Source organism: Tubulanus polymorphus, chromosome 4 (genome assembly GCF_964204645.1).
Source record: "Tubulanus polymorphus chromosome 4, tnTubPoly1.2, whole genome shotgun sequence".
In the NCBI taxonomy this organism is placed as follows: domain Eukaryota; kingdom Metazoa; phylum Nemertea; class Palaeonemertea; order Tubulaniformes; family Tubulanidae; genus Tubulanus; species Tubulanus polymorphus.
Window position 1 is genome coordinate 11866335 of NC_134028.1, and position 21876 is coordinate 11888210.

Genomic DNA, 21876 nt, shown 5'->3' on the forward strand with positions numbered 1-21876 from the left:
GGGGTGTCCATTTTAAATTGTTGGTGATGGTTACGATTCTAGGACAGTTGCCCCCCGGATAATTGCCCCACGAATAAAATCCTTTTTGATTTGGATTAACACCACCTAAATACTTTACCAAGAAATTCATTTGTATAATATTGAAAATGGATTTATAAGATATTATAGAATTACTGATGTTGTGTGCAGATAAAAAACTTTAAATCATTCCTTGTGTAATTATAATTCACTGACCTAATTAAAGGAAACTTAATAAGTCCACTTACTAGTGCATTAGTTAACGTTGGCTGATTCATTGGAATTAGTTTTAGTGTTACCTAGCCAATCAAAAACTTTAAAGCAGTCCTAGAGTAATTAGCTAGAATTAGTTCACTTTGTCTAATTAATTTGAAGTAAATATCTGTGTTACTTTAAGATTAAAAAGATTTAATTTGGAGGGTAATTGTCCAGGGGGCAATTGTTCTAGGATCTGTATTACTTAAAGATTAAAAAGATTTGATTTGGGGGCAATTGTCCAGGGTGCAATTGTTTTGATACTGATGGTTACACCTAGGTACTTTGCTGTCTGTACATGTGATAGGACATGGCCTCGAAGCTCATAAGTGTATTGGTAGGGACGTCCTCTTGTGATACTGAGTACATGGCACTTGTCTATATTATATTCCATGTTCCATCTAGTTTCCCATTCAGTGAGATCAAGGTCATGTTGCAGCACTTCTGCATGTTTCTGTGAGGAGACTACTAGGTAGGCGATGGTGTCATCAGCAAAAAGTCGTATTTAAGATGTTATATTCAGTGGTATATCATTTAAATGTAGAAAAGGAGTAAGCTTGGGCCTAAAACCGATCCTTGTGGAACTCCTGATTCAACATCCACTGTTTCAGATGACTCTCCTTCAATAATGACTGCCTGTTTTCTTCCTGAAAGGAATGCTTCAATCCATGCATTTGTTTTGCCCAAGACCCCATAGTGGTCAAGTTTGTGTACGAGTAGCTGGTGACTGACTTTATCAAAGGCTTTGCTGAAATCCATTACTATGCAGTCCGTTTGTTTTCTGTTGTCTATGTTAGATGTTACATCATCAGTAAATCCGCCAGTTGCGTTTCGCAGGAAAGTCCTCAACGAAAACCATGTTAGAGCGGATAGAGTATCCCTTGTTGTTCTCTGTGGTTCATGATGTTTGAGGTCATGATGTGTTCCATGATTTTACAACAGACACAAGTCAGTGATATTGGGCGATAGTTGATTGCATTGTATTTGTCACCTTTTTTATAGACTTGGGTGACATTTGCATTCCTCCAGTCCTCTGGTACTTCTGAGTTACTATAGGATCTGCAATATATTTACATGAGGACGGGGCTACTTCTGTGGCAAGTTCTTTCAGGATCCGGGATTTGATGTTATCTGGTCCAGCTGCTTTCCCTGGTTTTAAATTTTTCAGCAACTGCTCTACTCCTCAAGTTTGTATATCTATATCCTCCATTTTTGGGAAGTTCCCATACATTTTAATATTGTGTCGGATTTCATCTTTAGTGATGCTGCTTTGTTTTGTGAAAGCAGACTTGAATTGTTGATAAAGAATGTTGGCTTTATCCTTGGATGTGTTGTATAGAATTTCATCATTTCCGAGTGGGGGAATGTTTGATCCCTTTGACCTTTGGTGTTTGACATAGGTCCAAATGCGTTTAAGTCCTCCAAATTGGCCGTGGTCGTTATTGTTACTTTGAGTGACAATATCCTCTATGTGTTTCCAATGGGCGCATCTGAGTTCTTTCTGTACAATTCTTTTTAATTCTTTATATTGTCGTCTATGAGTGTGATGACCAGATTTTTTAAGTTTTCTGTGGAGTCTACTTCTTTTCCTGATAAGCCTACGTAAAGTTTGGTCAACCCAAGGCAGTCCATCTCTTTCCTTGGCAGTTTTTGTTGGGATATTCATCTTGACACTTTTTTCAAATTGAGTTTTGAAGGTGGACCACATAGATTCTGCTGATTTATTATTTTCATAAAGATTTTGGACATCACTGTAGGTTTTTATTCATATCCAGTTAAAGGAGTCCCAGTTTGCCTTGTCATAGAGGAATTTTCTGTGGAGTCTGTTTTAGACTATTTGGCTGGATGTCAATTTCACAGAACACGACATCATGGTCCGAGACTCCAGGTTATGTTTTTGTTCTCAAAAAGAAATTTGGGTCGTAGGATCAGGAGATCCAAAGTGTTCTCACCTCGTGTTTGTTCCTCTACTAATTGCGTGAGGCCAATATCGTCTAGGGTGTCAAGAAAGTCTGTGTGATTTTGGATATTTCTTGTTGAGGGTTTAATCTTCCTCTGCTTCCAATCACAACGAGGAACGGTTAGTCACCTCCGATCAATAAAACTGCATTATTCGTGGATGTGGTTGCTTTCTGCAGACTACGCCTAAGTTCCTGATATGACTCACTATCACTGGTGATTGGGTTATAGTATGAGCAGATGTAAAGGTGTCGCGTTCTCTTTGTAGTGATCTTACATGAGGCCATTTCACAATTTGTAGAGAGCTCTGGTACAGGTGCCTCTGTTCTCCAAACTTTCCTTCAATTTTCCAAGTCGCGCACCTCGGGTCCTCCTTATTACCGAGATGACGTAATTTACCGAGATGAACCAAGATGACATGAAATATAACATATTTATTTATTCCTAATCGATTTTAACACTAGAAATCATGTTATAGTAGAGTAATACCCGTGGAAACCACAGGTGATTTCCTTTGGCCCAGAACTTCAAACTGTTCAATTCATTCGCAATGGAATTAAGTCAGGCCATTTGAAATCTTTGTGTCCATTCCCGTGGAGACCCTATGAACTTTGATGACCGGTACCCGTGGAGACCGGGAACTATCGGAGGTTAACAAAATATGCACGGTGTTGCGTGGGACTCGAACTTCTGACCCATCAGGTGCCAGTCTTGTACTTTACTAACTGGGCCATTGAAACAGCATAGTGATACAGTACTGTAGAATTGTTTTGGTGCGAGAAGAGTCTATAATTAAAATTCCTGCTTACTGATTGGCTGAAATTTTGTCTGCCTCCGATTGGCCTCCTATAAATATTTTCACACCGTTTATACCCGTTGCATTAGTTTATACAATGATTGACTACCACACAGAATTTCAAGGCCCAATTCTTCTCCACGGCGACGCTATTTGGTACATAGTTTCGTATTAATATATAGATCAGTAGTAAATACCTTGTAGTCATATTTTACATATATTCCGGATATTTTGTAAAAAATATTTTGACTTCAAATACGTCATCTCGGTTAGCAATAAAATTTCATTGAATTTGATTGATCGACGATAGTCAAATATGACCAAAGATATACATTGTTTACGTTCCACGTTCAACATTTTGTAGGGTACATAAAGGCGCGGCAGGGAAACTATTCTATATTTTGAAAAAAAATATTTTTCACAATATGAAAAAATATTTGAATAAAATTCATATGATGTCACCAATCAGAGGGTGACTGAATATTGAGTCTTGGAAATCTCTTCCAATGTATGGCTGCGGAAGCTAAAATACCGGTACCGTAAAAAATCGGTGTATGTAAGTAGATCATTATAAATCCTGGATTTTACCACTAAAATATTCAGACCTAGACCTATAGTTTGCTGCTTAGTATTTTCAGGTCACAAGAAATTACAATTTATTACAAATTCTATCAAACAGGACACACAGCGTTCATCGTCTACTATAAAAGTTTGAATGATTATTCATAAGGCCATCCCGAAATAATAGTCTGTTTGCCGTAACCTGACCGACCCGACTTCAAAGGTGCCGAGTGAAAACTTTTTTCTGGGATTCATTGAAATAAATTTGATTTTTTATAAAAACGGTCGACCCACTGCCGATGTATGAGCTACGTATGTTTAAAGTGTATATACAATGTATTGCATATATACAATGTACTATTTCATTTTGAACACAGAGATGACGCTCTGGACGAAGTTATAATTTTAGAATTATTCTTGAAATCTAGGCTCAACACAAATTTCCCGTGCACAACGCAGATTTGTGATATTGTTTCCATGTGAGAATAGGTAATAAATTTGTTTTTTTTTGTCCAAAAATTTTGCAAAAAAAATTTCTACCTACCTACCGACTCATCCTGAAAGCTTGAGCCAAACAGACAATTATTTTAGGATGGCCTAAAGCGTATTTTCATGTCAAATGTGCACATGCCAGCAAGCAGCGTTACAGTATAATTAGCTACATTGTAAAATATACTGAACAAGTGTGTATGTACATGTAACAGTCTAATGCACTCAACGCGCACATGGAGGCCTTATCTGTAAGTGAATGTTCTCTTACACATCAATGACAATCAAAACAATCCCCGGGGATTAAAATGAAACGATACCTATGGCAAATATGTGAAATAATTATATTCTCACCAGCAATGAGCATTTGGGATTCGCACATTTACGGCACCTAGTCCAATCAAACGTTCGCCATTTATAGCTTTCCATGGTTATTTTAGTAGCGCCAAAATTCCCCGTATATCCCAGAAACAGCCAATCACATTCGCTCATAGAGACGACACCCCCCAATCAAGGTCATTGCAATTTAATACGCAAAAGCTAAGAATTTTCCCACCAAAAACAGTTTTCGTAGAATATCAACAGTTAAATTATAAGTTGACCATGTCATCGACGGAGGTTCACCATGTCTTCAATCGCATCGATTATAAGTTGTTTAGGCCGAGAACCAATAAAACATAGGCCTACGCTCACATAAAAAAACGTAGCGCGATTTTATATGAATTGGCTCAATGCCAACTTCATATCGCTGACAAAGGTAAACCAACTAGTTATCAATAGTTTATGTTTGCCCTAAGTTTATCTAGGAATATCTATTATTATATAGATTATTATTATTTGGTTTCCATGGTAACGGCAAGAAAAATTGTGAAATATTGAGAAATATTGATATGATTTCAGGTGAAATTATTTTTTTCACTAGGCGCTACATAATTTTTGAAATGAATCAAACATGATTTTCAAGGTCTGTCAGTCAGGTCTATAGGCTCCTATTGCAAATTGATTTAAATATACCAATTATATATATTATTTGCTAAATGAATTTTAGTAAAGAATAGCAGAAAATCAGGCTTCGCCTAGCTCAAATCGCTTAAATTTGAAATATATTCATATCATAATAAAATCAATCAGTTTAGAAACATAAACCAAGCAATAGTTATAATACTACTAATAATAGCCTAACTAAATAATAATCCATTTGTTTTGTTTTGAGCTAGATTTCAACAATATTTTATATATATTTCAATTTTGCTGCTTTTGGAAAATCCCCTCGGGAGCCTCCCTGTCCCATCATGCGCCACTATTTTTGCCCATCACAAGCCTCAATTTATCCCATTAGACGCCTCCCTCTTTCTACAGCCGCTTTACTGACGGGAGCGTAGTGGCCGTCCGCGAGCACAAAAAAATTTTTTTACCCTTCTTCAAACAACGTCTAGGGCAAAAGTGCTCATATAAGGTTAACTTTCGTTTGAGGGACGAGGCTTTGAGCATCTATTTCACCCCTTAAAACACCATCAACTTACCTCAAACTGACTGCTCCGTAATCAGATGGAAGTTAACTATTGTTTGTGCATAAATTTGTAATCCTAAGACAGGGTTCATAGCCTCCAGGCCCAACTTAATTCAAGTACTTTCAAGGACCTATTTCAACAAAATTCAAGTACTATTTTCTGAAAAATACCATATAAACACTACTATTTAAGGCGAATTTATTGCAATGAAAATTCCTTTATTGCAGAAAGAAGTACAAACGCAAATCATCATAAAGAAACATCCATGCCTAGCAGAGTACTTGATAACTTTGGAATCTTTCAGCTTTATTTTAAGAAAGATTTTCTACATGCATCAGAAATTAATAACTTTAAAACAAGAAATCTGTGGGCCTTTCAACAGAACTACAGGTAGACCTCGCCATCAAAAAGCTATACTATCGAAAGCAAAAATAACAAAATTATACAAAATTAAATTACAGCTCATCTACCTATTTAAATCGATTAATTTGCTCCTTTTGAGTTTCGATGGCTGAAATTAGCTTTAGAGCCGCTTCTCCCATCGAAGATATGTAAATGGTTTTGGCGCATATCTTGCACCTAGCTTCTGTTGAAATTGGTCTGCGTTGAATCCAACTTTTGTATGATTCATGCACCAACCAGGAGTCAGAGAAATGGCACTTCCCATACTGGCCTATCTAATTTTGAATGCAACAAATTTCGATGACCGGCTTAAACGTCTAAATGATAACAGCTTAACGCTTAATCATGATCAGCTCGGGATACCCTGACTCGGGATACCCTAAAAAATCACTTTTCGATAGTTAATGCTCCAAAGATCGTCAAAATCAAGAACAGTCTTTATATTAATTTGAGGTCATTATTTACTACCAATAATCAATTTAGAATTATTTTGAAGTATTTTGTTTGTTTATTTCATCACAACGGCATTTGTATATACGCGGCGCGTGATAGCGGTAGTGCCCTACCGCCACGTGTCTACTAATAGATTTGTATACGCATTGTCAGCAGTGAGCCACGTGCCTAATACATTTGTACTGTATATATACACAAGTCAGCAGTGTATACGTGTCTATAGCACGCTGACAGTATAGAGTCACAGCACTCTCACACGTGGTTGGCAGTGCGCGGGCGTATTGAAGTCAATACAACAAACTAATTGACAAAATTTGGACAACATTAAAAATTCAAGGACTTCCAATGATTTTTGCTGAAATTTTGAAAATTCAAGCATTTTCAAGGCCTTGAAAACGCATTTTGTGATTCAAGCACTATTAAGCACTTTCCAGGATCGCTACGAACCCTGTAAGAAGCTTTTGACGATCATAGTAGCTCAAACTTTTGACTAGTCACCTCAAAAAACTGCTGAAGTGAAGCAACATAACAAATATGGCGGCTTTTCCTGGTGCATGATGGGAGTGTAAATTACGGATTCGGACTTAAACTTGAACTGACATTGATGCCAATGCAGATATTACTCTTGTTTCAAATTCTTAAGGTTAAAATTGACCAAAATTTATGCGTTTCATCAACAAAAAATAACATTGAGCAATTTTAGAGAGACATATTGAATTTTCAGATTTTATCAATTAAGTTCGTATTGGAAATCCCGATTGTGGCAATCAATTCAATTCAAATCAAATCAATAAATTTTCCGGTTCGCGATTTAAATCATCAAAAATTTTATTATAAAACACGTTTTCCAAGTCAACAAGGTAACTAATTAATTTATTTGTATTTGAGTGCAAAGGTTTGATTTGACACTAAAATCAGTTGTTGCATTGCAACCTCTATATAAGGGAGTTAAGTCAAAAAAATCAAAGTCAAAGAAATTTTTTCAAACCTTTAAAAGTGATAAATATACACTTTCTCCTAACAAAAAAAAGCCCACTAATTAGCATAATTTATGCGAGAAACAATTACTTTACTTATTTGAATGAGATTTAACACATATTCGGCATTAGTTAAGATCCTTTTGAATAAGATTTCATATTTATCAAAGTCACATGTGAAATTTACAATGTTTCAGAAACCACATATGCAAATTTCACAAAAAATAACTTACTAATTAGCATAATTTATGCATAATTCTCTCAATTTGGTATTATTCTGCCAGCATCAATATTTCAAATAGCCAGTGACTAAATAAAACAGCACTAAACTGTAATACAAAGGTTTGTTACAAAAGACAACACTCAGTTCCTCCTAATTCAAGGATACCTATTTGATTTAATTAACATAAATTATGCTAACTAGCGATAACGTTTTACGAAAACGCCAATTTCCAGATGATTTTGCATCAAAATCTTGAATTGAGATCTCATTCATTAAAACTTTCCAAATACATGTTTTATAGACACAGATCAAATTAACAATACCAATAGCATAGAAACCCTACATGCAAATGTTACCAAAAAACCTCCCTTATTTACATAATTAATGCAGAATTTCCTTGAAATTTGAATTTTTGCCATTTTTAATATTTAGAATAACAACTAACTAAACACAATAACACTGTACTACAATGGTTTGTTAAAAGAATGACACACAGTTCACCTTAATTGAGAAAAACTCATTTGACAGTTAGAAATTTGATCTAATTAGCAATTTGAAATTGGTGTTTCCTTCAAATATTATCACTCATCTGCATAGATTATGCTAATTAGATCAAATGAGTTTTTCTCTATTAAGCTGAACTGTATGTCATTCTTTTGTATTGCCTTAAGTATATTTAAGTACTAGGCCTACTTAAAAGTACTTAAGGTGATACCTATCAAAAGATGTATCAATAGAGGCAGCATCCTGGCTAAGCTTCCAAATGCGTGGACTTGAATCGTTTGGTACAACATTCAGGCCTTTTAGCAATATAAACTCTTTTTCTATATTTTTCACGTCCTTTCGTAATGAAAAATTCTTGCCCTACATGTTTCATGAATATAATGATGGCATTACTTTCATTTAAAACTTTTTCAATTTGACCAAAGTACCAATTGTCTCCATATGCTACAGCAACAAAGCTATTTACATCACTTAGTTGAAACGAATACATTTTTTGTTCTTTTTGTTGGTAACAAGTCTTTTCGCGCCGAAGATAAAATTTACATTTTTGGGCATTCTTAACCAAATGTCTAGCTATGTTTTGAACGACCGAACGTTTTACATGAACAGCAGTATCTGGTACAACTCGAACTAATGGATCTGGAAACTTGACTATTTCATTGATTAAAGTATTTCGTTCACCAACATCTCGCATATTTACGACTCGAACTGTTTCATTTGAAGCAACAGGATTGGTAGGATTTTCTTATAAAATCTGTTTGAGATTTGAAATTAGCTGGTCCAAAGAAAATGCCTTCCCATTACATGAAAAAAGAAACAAACTTTTCTCTGCTTTACTGCAAAGAATATTCTTATGATATTTAATCTGTAATTTGATTGACTTCAGTTTCTCAGATCTTCTATCAAATGCTGCTAATTTAGTCTGTATATCATCAATTTTCCAGACTCCATTTTGTTGCACATTATCCCTCAATGCCAATAACAAATTTTGTTTCTTCAGAATACTCTCACTTTCTTTTTTTTCGTTCAATCATTATTTCATATCCCTTTTCTACGAATCAACTCACGCCTTTGTTTGTTTTCTTTATACCTCTTTGGGCCTAAACTTATTGCCTTGTAAATACATTTACTCGGATAAACCAACAGGTGAGTAAATGCTATCTAGAACTGCTCTCATTAATTTGTTTTATATCAGATTGTGAGTTGAAAAATTCTAGGATATGCTGTCTATGAAAGTATCTTTCTGAATAAGGAATGCTTCCCAATCAGCATATTTACCGAATCTTTGACTTCCAGAAACAGTTAATGATTGAGATAACTCAAAAATTAAATCAAAAGTTCGCGCATTACCCTTATCAAAACCGTATTCGGTTATTTTACTTCCAGGTGTCAATGATATTGACTCGAAGACCTTAAGAGCTTTAGAAGCAACTGTACCCATGTTGCCTATAACGTGGAGCCCACAAAACAAACTGTGTAATTCGGTCACCTGCTTCTTGCGATCTGAGTTCATTGAATCAAAATCATGTAAGTATTTGTCAAATAAATCTGTGCGCAATTGTTCAAATTTTTCTTTAAAAACTTTTGTTTACCACGTGCCGGTCAGTCATCATATTTTTTATGTTTGCGACCATTTTAGCCTCAATTTTGCAAATATGATCCGAATCATCACTAAAGGCTTCAGCTAAATCTGAAAATATTTTCATTAAAGTGTCCAAAAATGACTGAGTGTGCCCAGTAACCATTTCTCTAATTCCCATGGAAAAGGTTTCTTCGTTGCCACTTGACTTGTTAGTTTTTGTAAACTGGTAGCCACCATACTCACAAAACTTTTTTTAGTCACATCTAATTGAAGCGTTAAATTGTCAGTGGACATTAATTCCTCTGCCACGTGAAGCTGCCCATCTAATTCACATTCAGACTGAAGAGAACTTGTCAGGCCTTTTGAAGGCAAAGTTTTTACTGTCTTATCTGTTAAGCTGGTGATAACACTCTCATCAACTAAACTACATTTAGACACTGGAACTCCAAGCGATAAAAGTCTCATGTAAAGTAGTCGGATAGAATCTGTATAAATGAGTTTGCCGTCACGGACCTCCTTCACCTATGGATATAAATGGATATACTGTCAAAATTAAAACAGCATTTTGTGTCAATCGACGAAAGTAAATACTAATGCCATATTTACCTGAAGTTGAGATTCTGACTCGGGAAAATAGTTAGATTCCAGCCTTTCCATTATTTCACTCGACTCCAAATACTTAATACATTCTTTCAACTCTTTAATCTTTTGGGCATGCTCCACACACTGAGTACAAGTAATGCTAGAGGTACTTGAAGTCTTCTTGGCATTTCGTTTCCATTTTGATTTTAATTTTTGCGAATTAGATTTTTCTCGCTGTAATTGGTTGATTTGACTCTTCAGATCATTTATCTCATGCCTCATTTTTGTCTAACATTCTTCGCACGTTTGTCTCTCTGATCAACATTTCTAACCGAATAGTGTCCATTACGTTTAGCCTAACTATTTTGTTGTATCGCCGTGTAACTTGCTTGATCCGATTCTTGATTTTAGAGATCTGTTCAATTACCTTTTTCAGAACATCCCTGGCTGATACGGATGATGCAGCGATGGCAGCTAATAAAATCAAAGACGGTGGATTTTGGATGATGCAATCATCTGTCTGAACAGTTTTGGTACATTAGACCTATGTCGCGAATAATAGGCCTAACATCCTGGTTGATAAGAACTTCGTTACGCGCAACCTCCCTATTCGGATGTAGATTTGTTGTTGATGATGGACTAGGTGGCTTGTATTCGCGATTCAAATAAATGGTTTGCTCAGTTTTTGAAGTTCTCAATTTAGACGAGTGTTCTTTTATTCGTTTCCACTGGTTGTAAACTGTCAATCGAGATGTATGTTCAGAGGCCGCAATCTCTGGAACCAGTCTTCTAAACAAGTGGAAACATTCGGATGTACTCTTTTGATACTTGAAAAGTTCACAAATAACACCATTGGTAACAAACGCATCATCCGACAAGGCCTGACCAGAAGAAATCCATGTAGGATCTATACCCTATTTCTCACAAAATGGACCTAGAAATAATCAGAAATAAACAATAATAAAAAAAAGCGAAATGCTCACAAAAATCTGGAAGATGGGCAATGGAAGATGTGGTGGCTTGGGATCAGTTAGTTTTAATTTGTGTGATATTTGATAGTCTGAATCTAAAAAAAAAATAATGAAAAAGCCTAAAAGGCCTAACTGAATATTTTGACTAATGAATGAAAAATGAAATTAAATGAGAAAGAAATGTGTTGACTAACATATCTCATAAATAGATACAAGAAATGTCTCATAAGACATTAGGCCTATCAACTTTACGCAAAGGCCTAATAGCCTATTGAAGCAGTACCGGTACGTGGATTGTTTAGGCCTAATTGCTGTCAAAACAAAATATCATGCGGTTTTGTTGTAGGGAAGAGGTTTTCTCGATGTAATAGCCACATGAGCTATCGCGCATGCGCGAATAACGTTAATTCACGCAGCACTTCATTGCAAATGAACGATGCTCGCCGCTGTTACTTCAATTGACAGTCGCCCCTTCAATAATGAGTCGCTCCCGTTCAACCCCAAATTTACGCTAGAAACCCTTCAATAAGTTATCATACCAGTTACCGAGTAAAGCTAATAAATATAACTTACCGATAATTGCGATATTAGAACACTCAGAATGGCTCAAGCTGGCATATTGTTGATCTTTATCACAATCGTCAGGGTTCATACCGGCGGCCGCCATTTTGTCGATCGCGGCGCTTATCTGTGAACAAAACAGCAAAATTACAATACTTTCCCGACTTAACCGACCGATATTTTTATATTGGCTGATAGATGACATTCATGTCTATCAGATTGTGACTGCCACAAGAAGAGATTAGCGCCGAAGCGAGAGGATTAGGCCTACCTTTCCAAGGACGGTAGAATTTCAAAATTTCTAGCTGCAGACGACTCGTACGAGTACGAGGCAAAATCTACGGTGTCCCTGAGAACATTCTGCGTCTGCCCATTCGCACTTTTCCTAGGTCAGAGTTCGTTTCGCCCTTGGCAGTAAACAAACAAAATAGGCCTACAAATGCGGAATTCGAGGAATGAAATTGGCGTGCCGCCAATTCACGCCATCCGCGCTTTCACGTCAAAGAAAATTCGCAAAATAAACAACTAACCCAAAACTGATAGTATGTAAGACAAAAGGCAAGATTTAGAAGATTCTGAACCTGTATTTTTTTGTAAAATTTTTATGTTTGAGGGGAGATAATTACGATTAAACAAAGACAAAATACGGTGAATTCGCTGCTGAATCACGACTTAGAATGTTGTACTGAACTCCCTATCTATATGATACTTTAGCATCAGACCACAGGCACTCGCCGATGGGCTTGGGATACAGTTGCTGGGGTTTTTGATAGTGTATTTGTGTTTTCATTCGTTACTCTGCAATAAATCCTAGAAAAAACGTCTTGGTACTGATACATTTAGAAAGATAATGGCCGCTGGCTCCACAAACGGCGACCTCACAAAATACTGAACAAACTTCGTTTTTCAATCTAAAATCAAAACTTCTATTTTATATGACATTTACTAGTGATATGACAGTTATATATCCTATTATTCCATCCAATGGTGAGACACTATCAATTTGTGAAACGTCTTTAGTAATATAAAAGAAAAGGTAGTTGACGAAGCGTGAGTGTATAGGAAAAACTCTACAGGCGTTGAGACGGCAACACTTGGTCACCGAACGTCATTTCCGCTGAGTGACATCATAACGAAATCCCGCTTTATTTGAATATAGAAGGGGAATACTTGTAGCAGGTGCCCGTGTGACCTAGTGTAGCCGTCTCAACGCCTGTAAAGTTTTTCCTATACGCTCACGCTTCGTCAACTACCTTTTCTTTCATATTACTAAAGACGTTTCACAAATTGATAGTGTCTCACAATTGGATGGAATAATAGGATATATAACTGTCATATCACTAGTAAGTGTCATATAAAATAAAAGTTTTAATTTTAGATTGAAAAACGAAGTTTGTTAGTGTTTTGTGAGGTCGCCGTGTGTGGAGCCAGCGGCCAATATCTTTTTAAACGTATCAGTACCAAGACATTTCTTCTCGGATTTATTGCAGAATAACCACTCAAAACACAGATACACTATCAAAAACCCCAGCAACTGTATCCCAAGCCCATCGGCGAGTGCCTGTGGTCAGACGTTGTAGGGAATCGTAACAACGACTGGTATTCAGACTACCCCGACACGAAATAATATCATGCGGTCTTCAGTATTTGAATTTTAAGATCCTAAACCTTCCGATTCCTGATGATTCGTCACTTATTCCAGGTCCTAAGCTGACGAATTTTGTCCTTGAAAAAGGGTATTTTTCGATTTCTATTTTATTCGACAAAAATGCGGATTTATACACTAAACCAACCCCCAAGTGATAAAGATTGGTCTTATTGGTTGATTCCATAAGATTTTAGCTCATTTGCATTGATAGACAGGTTTTATGAATAATTTTACGAGGTAACGTGTGAAAAAAGCGCGCATCACATTTTTCCTAATCAATAATGGTCGTCACAATCGATAGTGGTGCCCCGCGTGGACATGAACATACCCAACGAAACCCTGATTTCATATAAAGCGATTGAAAATTCGGGAAATGAGTCGATAGAATTGGAAAGGTAATGTACAGATAGTCAATTTAGTTAGCTCCCTTCTCTTTCTATATAGGGTGACTGGTGTCATCCACCCTCCATCAAATTTTGACAAGCCCAAGTCTAGTACCTAGCCGTCGCTCTACAAACAACGTCTAGGGCAAAAGTGCTCATATAAGGTTAATTTTCGAGGGACGAGGCTTTGAGCGTCTATTTCACCCCTTAAAACACCATCAACTTACCTCAAACTGACTGTTCTGTAATCAGACGGAAGTTAGGCAAACTATTGTTTGTGCATAAATTTGTAATCCTTAGTAGCTTTTGACGATCGTAGTAGCTCAAAACTTTTGACTAGTCGCCTCAAAAAATAGTTGAAGTGAAGCAACATAACAAATATGGCGGCTTTTTGTGGTGCATGAGGGGTGTAAATCGGTTATCCTTATTACCGAGGTGAACCGAGATCAACCGAGATGAAATGAGATATAACATATTTATTTATTCCTTATCGATTTTAACAATTGAAATCATATTATATCAGTAACAGATGCCTGCTGGAGTCATATTTTACATAAATTTTCTATTTGTAGGTGCTCAGATGCGTTTTCCCAGCATTTGGGGTCATAATCAATTAGTTTAAATTCGGTAATTTCGGTAATAGCCTAGAAAGCGATCATCGGCAGTTTGCTTGAAGCACTTTTCTGAAGGAGATTGGTAGTCCTACGTGCATAAAATAGTTCGATGTTCTTCCATTCATATAGGCCTAACTAGATTTGTCAATAAAGCTCAGCAAGCCTTTATTTATTTCCATTTGGTAACCTAATGTTTGATAAAAAATTTGGAAATCTTAATAAAAGTTTTTCTATGGGCATTGAGACTTGAAAAATTGAGGCCACTGTTTCGTTAAATCAGCGGCTGAATGCAGCAGTGTTTATCTGTCATGACCTTCGCACGCATTGATTTTTTTTATTTTTAACATGTCGGGAAATCCCAGGATATTTATAGGCCTGACCTGAGCGGCGCCGCGTGTGAGCCATTTCTACAATTATTGACGTATGAAATAAGTTTTTATGGCATGAAGCGTTTGTCTGGCACATTATTTATACAATTATCGACATACCAGTAATGTTTAATGCTATCTGATCATTTATCTATGGTGATATCAGACCAAAGATCGTCACTGACGGATTTTCAAACTATGTCGGCTACAGGGGCGGCTAATCTTTTCATAGGGGCGGACGATCTTTACAGGGGCGGACATGAAAATTAAAGGGGCGGGCGGCCCCTTAAAAACCCTAATGGAGAACACTGATATGAAACTTTAGCGTCAGACGTTGTAGGGAACCGTAACAAGCCTGGTATTCAGATAGACAAGCCCCTGGCCTGTGTTCGGTAGGGATCCCGGGTGGGTAGCAAGGCATTCGACGTCAATCATAATTAGCTATATCCATAAAAAATTCAAATAGCTCCAATCTTACTGAAAGAAAGCTTGTTGGAATGGGGAGGGCTCAAATAACAATGTGCTTTTTAAATTTTTGAATTATCTTCAGTAGTTTTAGAGATATCGCAAATTAAAGTTTGAAAATTTGAGCGAAAAGTGTCTTCATGTTTCTATACACAAAAACTGTGATCTAAGAAGGCAATATTTCATGTAAACAAACTTCAATATCTCTTAAACTAAAAGTGATAGACTAGAAATTTAAAGAGCAATACACTCATAGCACTTTCAGGTGACAGTTGAAAGACCCAAAATTTTTATCTGATTCCAAATGCCTATGGTTTCCATGGAAACCAGCCGAAAAATGGTAAAATAATGAAAATATCGATGTTAGATCAAAAGTTATGATGTAGAAAGGGGATAGAATAACTAGTTATCAATAGTTAATGTTTGCCCTAAGTTTATCTAGGAATATCTATTATTATATAGATTATTATTATTAGGTTTCCATGGTAACGGCAAGAAAAAATGTGAAATATTGAGAAATATTGATATGATTTCAGATGAAATTATTTTTTTCACTACATAATTTTTGAAATGAATAAACATGATTATCAAGGCCTGTCAGTTAGGTCTATAGCTATAGGCTCCTATTGCAAATTGATTTAAATATACCAATTTTATATATTATTTGCTAAATGGATTCTAGTTAAGAAAAGCAGAAAATTAGGCTTGGCCTAGCTCAAAACGCTAAAATTTGAAATATATTCATGATATCATAATAAAATCAATCAGTTTAGAAAAATAACCCAAGCAATATTAATAATACTACTAATAATAACCAAATAATAATCCATTTGTTTTGTTTTGAGCTAAATTTCAACAATTTTTTATATATATTTCAATTTTGCTGCTTTTGGAAAATCCCCTCGGGAGCCTCATTGTCCCATCACGCGCCTCTATTTTTGCCCATCACAAGCCTCAATTTATCCCATTAGATGCCTCCCTCTTTCAACAGCCGCTTCACCGACGGGAGCGTAGTGGCGATCAGCGTGCAAAAAAAAATATAGTGATGAATAATTATGAATCGGAAAATAAATACAATAATTCACCGCTAGACCGATGAATAATTGTTGAATATTGATCTCATCACGAGCAGCGCGGCGCGTCGTCATTCAATAACAAGTGCCGGCCGCCATTTTGTATCGCTCGCTTCAACGCAAAACTTAGACATTGAATTTTCCGGCAGCGATCGCTCGGCCCCGACACGAAATAAAATCATGCGGTCTTCAGTATTTAAATTTTAAGATCCTAAACCTTCCGATTCCTGATGATTCGTTGCTTATTCCGGGTCCTAAGCTGACGAATTTTGCACTTGAAAAAGGGTATATTTCGATTTCTATTTTCTTCGTCTAAAATGCGGATTTATACACTAAACCAACCCCCAAGTGATAAAGATCGATCTTATTGGTTGATTCCAAAAGATTTCAGCTCATTTGCATTGATAGACAGGTTTTATGAATGATTTTACTACGCGATGTCAAAACGCGTAGTAAAAACGCGCATCACACTTTTCCTAATCAATAATGGTCGTTTAGGTTTAGGTTTAGGTTTATTTATTTCGCTCTAACCAAACATTGGTACATAGAGGTTACAAGAATTTGTACAATAAAATTTATAATTTACAAAACTTAAAAACAAGAAAACAGAGATACACATAGAATAGAATAATAATAGAGATAACAGATATGTATACATGAATTTTACTTAAGTAGCTTGAGACCAGCATTTACAAATCTAGCGAGTTTAATTAATATATTGTTATTTACAGCATTAAATAATTGTGACATTTTAAAAGTGTTTGGTCTATTTACATAAAAAGGTGTTAAGAAAACTCTTCGTATATTGTATAGTTTGGAACACTCAAAAAGAAAATGGAATTCATCACCGATTTTGTTAAGACTACAATATGTACAAATACGTTCGTTTCTATCAATATTTACATTGCTAAGTTTGTTTGCATCTAATTTACGGCTACCGATCCGAAATTCAGCGAGACTATACATGAGGTGAATTGGTACAACGGATAAATAGTTTTCATAATCATATTTAAGTTTAAAGATTCTATAATTTACGCATATGTCACTATTTTGCAATTTTTCCCTCCATGTCTGAATGTATCTATCTTTTAGAGATTGTTTTATGATATTTATCGACCGTAGATCGATTACCTGGTCTTGCCACACAAAGTTCAGCCCACAGTTTTGTATAATTTCCTTAATTTGGCAAATCCAATCAGATACATATAAATCTTTTCTGTATAAGTCGTACAAAATATTATACATTACTAGATTCAGCTTTGACTTGTTAGCATTCAAAGTTTTGTTCCAATATTTAATCATTCTAAGTTTAATAGTAGTCGATAAAGGTAATCTGCCAGTCTCGCCATATATCATAGTATTATGGCAGAATTTTGGTACTTTTAGAACTAATTTACAAAACCTTGTGTGGACTTTTTCTAGTATATCGATATTTTCATGGCCCCCATATTTCACACCCGTACAATAGAATTGGTGCCACACAACAATCAAATAATTTAAAAAGTAAGTCTGGAGGAAGATTACATCTTCTGCCTTTTTGAATAATAGCAAACATTGCTCGAACAGCTTTGTCGTGAATTGCTTTTTTCGCTTTTGTAAATTTTCCATCCCAATTAAACAAAATTCCAAGATAATTGTACTCATCTACTCTTTCCAATGTCTCATCACCGAATAGAAAATCGAGAAGGTTTTTAATCTTTGCTTCGATCTTGCGAAAATCATTATTTTCGTTTTATCAATGTTAACAAATAACTTGTTTACTTGGCAATAATCATATAGTATATTTAAATTGTTTTGTAATTCAGATTCTGATTCTGCAAATAAAATTGTGTCGTCTGCATATAATAATACAAATAATTTCAGTAATACCTCAATTTCTTCTTCAAAACTTTTTTTGTATAGGTTGCTAATAAAGGTGAGTGAGTTACTATGGTTATCGTTGAAGAATTTATCAATATCGTTAAGGAAAATAGCGAATAACAGGGGAGAAAGACTTTCACCCTGTCTTACTCCGATGTTTGAAGGGAAAAAATTTGAAGTATCACCTTTAAACGATACACAAGATTTGGAATTCAAATAGAGGTTGTGAACGGTGTTAAAAAGAGACCTTTTATACCTAAAGCCATCATCTTTTTCCATAAAGCAATTCTCCATATTGAGTCAAAGGCCTTGCGGAAGTCTACGAAGCAACAGAAAAGACGTCTACCTTGATTAAGGTATAGCTCAACAATAGATTTAAATGTGAATAGATGATCGGTAGTAGAATACCCCGCTCTAAAACCTGCTTGATTTTCACTTAAAAGTTGATTTACCTTCATAAAACATGTTAATCTATTATTAAGGATATTTGTAAAAAGTTTGCCTAAACAACTAACTAGCGTTATACCTCTATAATTATCCGTACAATTAATATTGCCTTTATTCTTAAATATCGGTTTAATAGAGCCTATAGTCCAGCTTTCTGGGATAATGCCACTCATCAATACAATATTAATAATAATAATATATTTTCTTATATAGCGCAGATCTAAGAAATAATCGCTGCGCTTCACAATGTAAAACACAATACAAAATACACAGAAAATTGTTAAAATTACATAAGTTGGGTATACATGCATAATAAAACAATACATAGTAGGTTTTAAGAGTAGGTTTGGCTAAAAAGGTATGTCTTAAGATTACGTTTAAAAATGTCAACTGATGTCAACAATAGATTAAAGAGTTGAAGAAAGGATGAGCGTAAGTTATCATCGGAATTTTTTATCATTTCATTACAAATTAGATCCATACCGGTAGCTTTGTTGTTTTTTAAGGAAGAAATGGCTTTATTTAATTCTAGCATAGTTATTTCAGCATTAAGCATAGAGTCATCTATATCGTCTAAAAGTAGATCTGTTTCCGTATCAAAAACTTCAGTCTCATCGTGAGCGTTTAGGTCAGCGAAGTGATCAAAAAAGTCATTGGATGTAAGGGTGACAGTGTCAGTTGGAATGTTAGAATTGCTGTGCGAATTTATCAATTTCCAGAATTGTTTTGGATCTTTTGATTCACAGGATCTTAGTTCATTAATAAATGTAGTCTCGGCGGATTTTTGACGTTCAAACATAGCTTTTTTATAGTTTTTGCCAGCAATTTTCATATCATTTAAATTCGTATCCACTTTGTTAGGCCTATATCTATATTTGTTCCTACGACTATCAAATATCGTTTTTAGTCTCTTACATTCATTATCATACCATTTATGTTTCCCTTTAGTGGTTACTTTTCTAGGCCAACTTAATCTGGACATACCGCAGGAATCTGCAGCTGTGACCATTATATTCGAAAGTTTGTTTGTCAAGTCATCGACTGAATTTTTGTTAATAGTTGTGGGATTTACATTAGTTAAATTTCTATTAAGCTCGGTCAATTCCGCATTGTTAATTAGCGTTCTATATTGTTGAGATTTGTCTCTTTGCCATTTAATAGATTTGATAGGTTTGTGCCTAGGTATTGTATCAGTAACTCTATTGGCTGGGCAACTTTTATTATTCAATTCAATCATCACAAGATGGTGACCATCTGAAAATAAAGGATTAAAAGTGTCGACACTTAACTGGCCGATTGATACAAACACGTCTACTGAGCAAACAAAGTAATCAATTACACTGTCTTCTTTGAATGTATAATTACCCTCTAAATCCCCAGGCGCCCTCCCATTAACAATCGATAGTGGCGCCCCGCGCGGACATGAACATACCTATCATAATAATAATCAATCGTTTATGAATATGAGTGTATTTTAGGCCTAATACTGTACTCACCACATTTGGGAGGATATCTGTAAGCATTTACATTAGGGATGTTCACTTCTTCAACACCGGCATTATCACTACTTATAAACGCACCCATTTTCATGAAAATTTGACAAATTGTACGAAAAAATTGACTGAACAGTAAAACACTAAAACTGACATAGTAGAGGTTGGCTCCGATTAATTCACGTGCAGCGAGTGGATCGGATGGCTAATGATCGCCTTAACAAAGTTCGTTTCGGCTATCTGAATTATCAATTTATATCAACTAGAAAGTTAGACTGGTTACCGGTCTCTATCTTTTTCCCGTCATGGTAGGCGTTTTTACGAGAGATTTACATGTACTTTACAAGTGGCCGATCATAACCATGGAGAAACACACTAATGTCTATTTCAACCTGACTTGAGAGAATGAAGAGAAGTGACTCCATGATTTGAAAGTTTAACAATATGTCTCCATGCCTGCCAACTGAAGTTTGGTACGTAGGCATGGAAACATATTGTTGTCACAACCCAAGTGGCAATCACCCCGTATTCAAACTATTATAAATTGAAGATTTCAAAGGTGGCACGATCAAACTAATCACTAACTATAATGATTCTAGATCTCGAGTCGAAAGTTACCAATAATCCCTTAATGTGAAATTAAACTAGTGATGTCCAGCTCAGAGACTCTAAATTTACACAAACACTCGTGAAAAAAGGGCGATGATTAACTCAGAAACTCAGAATGTACCTAACAAAATCACTTAATTAAAATTAAAAGGGCAATGATTTCAGCTCACAGTAACTCGGAATTTACCTAAAAAGTCAGTTGCGAAATTAAAAAAAGATGATTTCAGCTCAGAAACTCAGAATTTACCTAAATCACTTGTGAAATGCGATGATTTCACTTCAGAAATGTAGCGTTGTGACATCGCTCTCTTGAAAAGAATCCATTGTTGTTCTGGTGAGTTGTGTGTGATCCCGGTTGTCACTGCGAAATTAAAAGGGCGATGATTTCGGCTCAGTAACTCGGAATTTACCTAAAAGTCGCTTGCGAAATTAAAAGGGCGATCATTTCGGCTCAGAATCTTGAATTTACCTAAAAAGTCGCTTGCGAAATTAAAAGGGCGATCATTTCGGCTCAGAAACTAGGAATTTACCTAAAAAGTCGCTTGCGAAATTAAAAGGGCGATGATTTCGGCTCAGAAACTCGGAATTTACCTACAAAATCGCTTGCGAAATTAAAAGGGCGATGATTTCGGCCCAAAAACTCGGAAAATACATAAAAAGTCTCTTCCGAGATTAAAAGAGCCATCATTTCAGCTCAGAAACTCGGAATTTACCTACAGAATCACTTGCGAAATTAAAAGGGCGATAATTTCGGCTCAGAAACTCGGAATTTACCTAAAAGTCGCTTGCGAAATTAAAAGGGCGATGATTTCGGCTCGGAAACTCGGAATTTACCTAAAAAGTCGTTTGCGGAATTAAAAGGGCGATGATTTCAGGTCAGAAACTCGGAATTTACCTAAAAAGTCACTTGCGAAATTAAAAGGGCGATGATTTCAGCTCAAAAACTCGGAAAATACCTAAAAAGTCACTTGCGAAATTAAAAGGGCGATGATTTCAGGTCAGAAACTCGGAATTTAGCTACAAAGTCACTTCCGAGATTAAAAGAGCGATCATTTCTGCTCAGAAACTCGAA

At 35.7% G+C, this 21876-nt stretch overlaps 1 protein-coding gene across 2 annotated transcripts in view; it reads right to left on the bottom strand.

Annotated features, from left to right (window-relative positions):
* LOC141904637 (putative E3 ubiquitin-protein ligase MGRN1) overlaps window positions 1–20340 on the bottom strand; it is a 124027-nt gene extending 103687 nt beyond the window's left edge. For both annotated transcript variants that reach the window (XM_074793264.1, XM_074793263.1), the window contains exon 1: window positions 20199–20340. In XM_074793264.1, the coding sequence (XP_074649365.1) occupies window positions 20199–20292 (94 nt within the window). In that variant the 5' untranslated portion in view covers window positions 20293–20340. The remainder of the gene's footprint in view (window positions 1–20198) is intronic.
* Between the last annotated feature and the right edge of the window lie 1536 nt (window positions 20341–21876).